The 7,321-nt window shown below is 37.3% G+C and overlaps 1 protein-coding gene across 3 annotated transcripts in view; it reads right to left on the bottom strand.

Moving 5' to 3' along the window:
* LOC113829642 (beta-catenin-like protein 1) overlaps window positions 1-6,829 on the bottom strand; it is a 15,132-nt gene extending 8,303 nt beyond the window's left edge. The window contains exons 1-3 of one of the 3 annotated variants that reach the window (XM_027382848.2): window positions 6,671-6,829; window positions 4,349-4,558; window positions 3,156-3,265 (exon numbers count right to left, since the gene is read on the bottom strand). In XM_027382848.2, coding sequence (XP_027238649.2) covers window positions 3,156-3,265; window positions 4,349-4,552 — 314 coding nt within the window. In that variant the 5' untranslated portion in view covers window positions 4,553-4,558; window positions 6,671-6,829. Of the gene's footprint in view, window positions 1-3,155; window positions 3,266-4,348; window positions 4,559-5,732; window positions 6,621-6,670 lie in introns of those variants that run through there. The other 2 variants (XM_070119390.1, XM_027382849.2) reach the window with 2 other exon arrangements.
* Window positions 6,830-7,321: the final 492 nt, after the last annotated feature.

Here is a 7,321-nt window from a genome sequence, read left to right as displayed (position 1 = left end):
ATTTGTTAACCCACTAACGACGGGTGTCCCACATATGAGACACCCAAAAAAATAAACATTGCCGGGCGTGTGACGCTGCTTCAAAATATACCGGTGTTATTGGGTTAAAGAGGGGAAGCTAAACTGAATCAACTGAGAGATGTTCAGCTGGCAGCTTTGATGAACCTTTTTTGACTCTGGACAGATATAGAAATGGCTTAAAGTTATCAACTATGAAGAGATTAATATAATTATGAGCAATATTTAATGCTTATGCTAGTGACAACATTAACCCACTAATGCCGGTATATTTTGAAGGCAAAAATAATAATAATAATAATAATAATAATAATAATAATAATAATAATAATAATAACAATAATAATAACAATAACAATAATAATAAAATCATAATACAAACAGACAACAACAGTAACCTAACTAAACCTTTTGGCACAATTGCAACAACTTTGAGCTCCTGCCCAACTCATGCATGGGGGAAGGGTTAAGATATGAGATAAAAAATGGTGCAGCAGGATCAATCACTGTACACTGAGGAGTGACTATTCCATTTATACATTAAGGTTACCATTTGTCAAAAATCTGGAAAAAATGGCTTAATATGATTTGGTCTATCAGTCATTATAAATGAAATGGCTTGATGTCCACATCCTTTTAAAAATCTCAATGTGGTCTTTCTAAACATTGATTTGGCTTCCATTTGTGTTAAATGTGTTTTTTCACAATTCATAACCATACAATACTTTGGAATTTAGTAAATTATACCAGTCTCAGCTTCCACAAAAATTTCATCATCTCTATTTGTGTTCTTTTAGCAATCTCTGTAATCTGACTGTAGGATCTGATTTGAATCTATGTAGCATTGCATTAAGGGTGGTGCATCACGTGAGACTGACCCCTTTCTGACCCACTGGATCCAGATGACTGGGATGACAGGATATGTTGTCATGAGAATTTCAGATGGGAATGACTCACGATGAGTGCACAAAGCTCTTGGAGGGTAATTAGACTTGGTGAGCATTTAGGAGGGGCTCTAAGATTAACCCCAAGCTGCCGGGCATTGTATGTATGTACATGCATGCCCATTGTGTGGGTGTTGAATTTAGTAATTGTTTATATATATAGATGGCTCCGCAAGTACTGTCACCAATGAGTCAATTACGCGATCTATGTCTCACCTGTTTACCCTTTTCCTTGATTTTTGATATTTTCTAGTGTTTATTATTGCTGTTCATAATTTCAATAACAATATAGTAATTATAATGTTTATAACAAAAATAAGTGTCAATATTGATAGCATTAGTTAAAAAAAGCATTTTCCCGCTTTTTCAAGGAAAAGTGAGGTCGTAAGATCTACTAATTGACTCCTTTATGGCTAAGTATTGGCAGAGCCATATGTGTGGGGAAACATGTGACCAAGTATTGCCAAAGGGAATGCACCATTTTCCCATCAACATTGGGTTAAGGGGGCTGTCGCACTCGAGAACGAAGTTTGTCAATTATGATTGGATATTCATGATTTTTTAATATGTTATTCATACACATAAATTGATAAACACCATCAAGTTTCATAACAATTGGCCAATAAATAATAAAGCTATATATGAAAAGCAGGTTTTTGAACAATTACAACCTCTTTAGTATCGCACTTATCCATTGAATAAACTTGTTGAAAAAATTACCACTTATAGTCTAAAGTAATACCTATAATTTGGAAAGACTGGAATTTTAAATTTCTTTTTAGTTTAGTGGGAACTTATTTTTTTCTGAATGTCCAGTCTTATGAACATCACGAACTAACCTAAAAAGAAAATTTACTTTAAGGAAATCATCGCAAATATATTCAGCTTTTAAATGATCCAAACCCCATTAGAATTGCCCAAGTATTTATGGAGCTACTAAAAAAAATGCTGACAAATGTTGACAAAAGTGTAGTTCTCAGATAACGGGCTCCAAAATTTAGGAAACTTTTCCCATGATTTTTGTTTTTGTTTTTCTTTAGAATTCTAATCTCTGCAGCAATCTTGCTGCATTCTATTGCGTTCACATGGTATTCTGAAGTGTAGTTGGTACATTGTCCCCTCCTTTTGCAAAGTGCTAATTCTAATAACTGCACATAATTGTGAAATTACCGCCTGTCAAGTTTTCCAGTACCTAACCTGGCCACGTGAGGTATTTAAATGTATAAAAAACTTTTGCAGCAGTGATTAAGGAGTATTTCTGATCATATTATGGTTATTAAATAATAGAATAACATCTACAATTAGTATTGTCCCTTTACTTTGTTATATGGGCCTACACTGCAATATGGTGTTATGGAAGTAGGAGCTGACAACCTTCCTCTCTGATTTTCCTGTGGAGTTTTGTCTCCCAAGGCCGCAGGCTTGACGATCTGCTGATGGGTAAACAGAGTTGCCAGCTAGCTACCAGCTACCCCCCCCCCAAGGGGGATGGGCAGAGATTTAGTTATAACTCCTTTAATTTTACATATTTAGCAAAAATATTACGTCATGAGGTTGCCAAAGCCCACTAGATTACAAGAGATTTTTTTATATTTTTCAAGTATTTTTGAAAATTTTCGTTGCGACGGCCTCCTTAAGGAAGAGTGCCAGCTAAAGGGAGGACATTATTTCTATGCTTAGGATCCTATTTCTAACAGCTGTGTCAGTGAAGGGTGTAGTACAAAAAATTTAATATTACAAAAATATAAATATACTGACACAAATATAGTACCTAGGGAGAAGCAATGGAGTATTTGCAAGGAAAACACTCTATTACCATCTTGATACTACTTAGGCCTATCAAATGAAAAATATTGACCTTGGTAAATGGTGGGAAAAAAAATAAATAAAAAAAATAAAATATGGATAGGCAAAGTCTTGACACCACAGACGAGTCTTTGTGTGGGCTGAGACTCAAGCAATCCTAATGTCTGGATTATGAGCCATGATCCAATGGGTTAAATACCCTGTGGGCATTAGGGAGCTGATGTGCTCCTGACTTATTTTGACTTTATATAAACCATCAAATACTTTGTTATATACAAGGGATGTGGTTTCAGAGCCAATACTGCTGAACACAACTAAAACACTAGAACTAATAAAATCAATAAACATTAAAGAAAAGCCAACCAAATAGTAATACATTAGCCTTACTTGCGAGGATCATCAGGGAACTTGATTCGCAATTCCTGGTTCTTCAGTACACGTTTCTCAAAGCTTAAGATCATTTTCTTGAGCAAGGACTCATTCAGGGGTCCATCTGTCTGTAATGCAAAGAGCACAACTTTTAATAAAGATGACATGATAATAATGGTGGTGGTATTGATGACAAAAATAATAATAATAAAAGTATTAAACCATTACCTGAATACTAGCAATTTTCATTCTGGTTCTGTCTTTGTGAATTTTGTTTATACATAAATGGCTCCACATGTACTTTGTCATCAAGGAATCAATAACTAGGTCTACCTGTCCTCACCTGATATCCCAATCCCTTTAATTTTTGGGAATCAGTTATATTTTTTCTTATGTTATCAATATACTGGATTTGGCTGAGGGCTGGGAGACAGGAATATGCTGTCATGTAAAAATTTGGCTGAGGGCCAAGGTGATGGTAATGTGCCATATGACTCAACATGAGTGAACAAAGCTCTTGAAGGAAGAAGTGGGCATTTAGAAGGGGCTTTTTTGCATTATTTCTACCAGTATACAAGGGTAAAATGAACCACTCATGAGCCAAGCCTAGAAGAGCAGTCTCCAAGGACACTATTTCTATTCTCAGCTGTGAGCCACAAAGCAGGGTGTTATAGAAAATTGTATAAGACAAAAATATTTTATAATGGCAAATATCAAAATGTTTATTATTGATATTGTTATTGCACTGACATTTCTTAGAGAATATATGGAGACTGTCCCAGGAAAACATTCCATTACCAACTTGATACAGAATATCAAATGACAAAGATTGGAAAGGTGTTTTAAAACAAACAAGTGATCCTGTAGGCACACAACCAGGAGAGTCGCTTGTTAAGAAAGCCTAATGCCATGATTTTGGGCTGAATTTAGGCTGTGATGCCCGAGTGAACATAATTACTATTATTGGCATTGGGATTATTAGTGCTACTATCAATACTACTAATAATCAAGGATATGGGTAGACAGTTGAGATCAGGAAGGATTAGTTAATCTCTTTGGTGATAAAAATATTAAATAATAATAATAAATAATAATAATATGCATCTGCAAATAATACAATCCCTAAAATTATCAGATACCCTGAATCAGTCAATTACTCTGTCCTCCATTTATCCAAGACAAAGGAATCCAATCCTGGTATCAAGACTCACCACCTCAGAGTTTTCTTGTTCTTCAAACTCCATTAATTTCTCCTCCACAATCTGCCGTGTCCGAGCTGAGGCCACACCCCCTAAGCTGCCCAAATGGGAGGAAGGGGGCTGGGGCCCTAGACCCCTTGACTCCAGTCGACCTCGTTTCTTGCCTGGCCTGTCCTTCTCATCTTCTTCTTCTTCTGCTGCACGTTTTACAGCCATCTCAGGCTGTGAGGAAGAAACATTGTTACACCTTTTGTAATTGTTGATTATATTGTTTACTTGTTTTTATACCTATCTATCTAAATTTTAATCTATCTATCCATTTAGCCTTTTCTCTATTTTATTCAGTCAACTCCCTTCCTTTAGATAAAAAAGTAAGAGTAAAAGAAAAAATCATTATCATTTTGGCATCAGGTAATCCTAGTACTGATTCATCCAATAAATGAATATCGGAAGCATGGAGTTTTGGGAGTGACAGATACCATTTATATTGAAAAAATGTGATACATCACAAATACCAATAGTAGCTACTGATACTCATGGAATGTATGTGTACTGTCCATATATAGCAGTTTTTGTCAATGCATGTGTTAAATGTTTCGATGAGTAAAGGTGCCCAAGCCTCCGTGATACTGTGACTGATTTGAACCTTTAACTATTCCTAGCATGCTGGAGGAAATGGGACCTACAAAGTTTGTAAGTCTAGGCTATTTGTCATTAGGCCATTCAATCACCTTACTTAACCCGTTCACAATGGGTGTCCCACACATGAGATACCCGAAAAAATAAACATTGCCAGGCGTCCCGTCAGTGTGACGCTGCTATCGGGGCTCATGTCTCCACGACACAGCAGCGGAGCCATGGCCAGCAAGGCGTGACAGACTCAAACACATATACCGGTATTAATGGGTTAAGTCAATGCTGACTATGTACAGTACTGATACTATCCTCAACTACTATGAAGAACATGATAAATCTCATGGAAATCCAAGGGTAAATATGAACATGTCATAGAGGTGGTTAATCAATGACAATTTCCAAGATAATAGCAATGCTTCAAGTGTTTATTGCAGCCTTTACACCTACAGCACTCTGGCAGAGGCAAGCAATCTCCCACCATAAATATCCTAGGCCTACCAAAGCAAAATAGAGCTTGGACTGGGTCCTAATCACTCACGGATAATTACAAGCTTTGTCTTGCCTTTTCACCCTGAGTGCTAAAGATGACGAGGCCACACCATTTTGAGCACACCCTATAATTATCGATTAAAAGACAAACTATATATGGTTAATATACATCAGAAGCAATCCCATTGGTATTAAAGGTTAGTCCTCTCTATGATGTAGCATTTTATTACGATTTACAACTAAATAGGTATTACTATTGATAAAGACATACGTGTTAAAACCATAAAGAGGGTACAGTGGCTATAAGTATAGCACTCTGTAATGATTCATTCAGAGGCTATATCTACAGCACTTCCTGTTGTGCATAGTCATTTTCGGTGTTCATACTTTGCAAAATGAAATGAAATATGGCAGTACAAGAATATAGTTGTAGGTGCAAAAGTTTCCTGATTTCGAGTCTTATTTTCAGCACTCTAGAATCACTGGGAAGAGAAGAATTATGTTAGCCTTTCCTCAAGATGTTCCGAATCAATCAATTCCTAGTTCAAAACGAGGCCTGTTAAGAGCATTTCAGCCATGTTTGAAAGGTTGGGGAGAGGGACTTTGCACTGCATTCATAGCAGTCGGGAGTTACAGTCAAAGTCTAAAGACCAGCGCCCAAATCAGAGGGTAAACAAGAAATAAAGTTCAAGTGTTCTTGTTCCAAATCATACATAATATCTTGAACTGCTCTTGATTTACAAGCCCCTCCGTGTCAGACCCTAGGGCTGCATTGTACAGTAGAGGTGTTGTGGTGTGTCTACTTTCTCCTGCACTGTAGCAACAGTGTATTGCTGCAACAGACAACTTTAATGTAAGGCTTGCCTATTGCAGCAAGCTTGGAGCTTCCAAAAATACATACTATCCGGGTGCAAAGCAAATTAGAATGGTTCTAGGAACCTCGTCCGGGCAGCAACGGAAGCACCGTAAAAGATAACCAAACCCTTTTAGATTATGGCTGTGAAGTTCTTGTGAAAGAAAATATGTTGATGAGCATGCGCAACAGGAAGAGCAGTGAATCTAGCCTCTGAGTGAATCATTACAGCAGCGGCGTAAGAAAAGCTATAGCCACTGTGAAAAAGGGAGTCGGGCAATACTCGCTTATCCCCGTCCTGGTGCCTCACTAGAAACAGTTCAAATCATTTAAAATTACGATATATATAGCCATACCTTGGAAATTTAAAATCTCCCCCGACATCCATGCTTGGCAGATTGTGATCAGCCCTCTATAGTGTCTATACAATAATAACCTTCCTTATAAATAGAAAAGAAACTTAAAACAACGACGAAACACGAACGTGTTTACAAATTTGCGTCGCTTTGGATACTAAACGCAACTCTTCAAAGAAAACCGATTTAGGGTGAACTATAATACTCTACCATAATTTTTCTTTTTCTGTTTCCTTTTTTTTTCTTCTTCTTCCCCTCTCCTTCAGTCTTCTCGTACCCTTACACTCTTATCATTATTCTCATTCAAGTCTTATAAAAAATTGGGTGTAGAGGCGCATTATTCTGCACCTTACAGAGCGGATTTCTCCCTTCCACTTTTATCATTATTCTTTTTTCCTTCTTTTCTCCTTTTTTCCTTTTTTGCATTCGTCATCCTCTTTCCCTTCTCCTCCTCCACCACCTCCTTATTTTTCTATCACTTCCTTCTTCTCCTCCTCTTCTTTTCCTTCTTCCTCCCTCCCCTCCTTCTTATGCTACAACCACACACACACACACACACACACACACACACACACACGCACACACACACACACACACACACACGCACGCACACACACACACACACACACACACACACACACACACACACAC

Source organism: Penaeus vannamei, unplaced genomic scaffold (assembly GCF_042767895.1).
Source record: "Penaeus vannamei isolate JL-2024 unplaced genomic scaffold, ASM4276789v1 unanchor128, whole genome shotgun sequence".
Taxonomy (NCBI): domain Eukaryota; kingdom Metazoa; phylum Arthropoda; class Malacostraca; order Decapoda; family Penaeidae; genus Penaeus; species Penaeus vannamei.
This window is presented reverse-complemented; position numbering and strand designations above follow the sequence as displayed.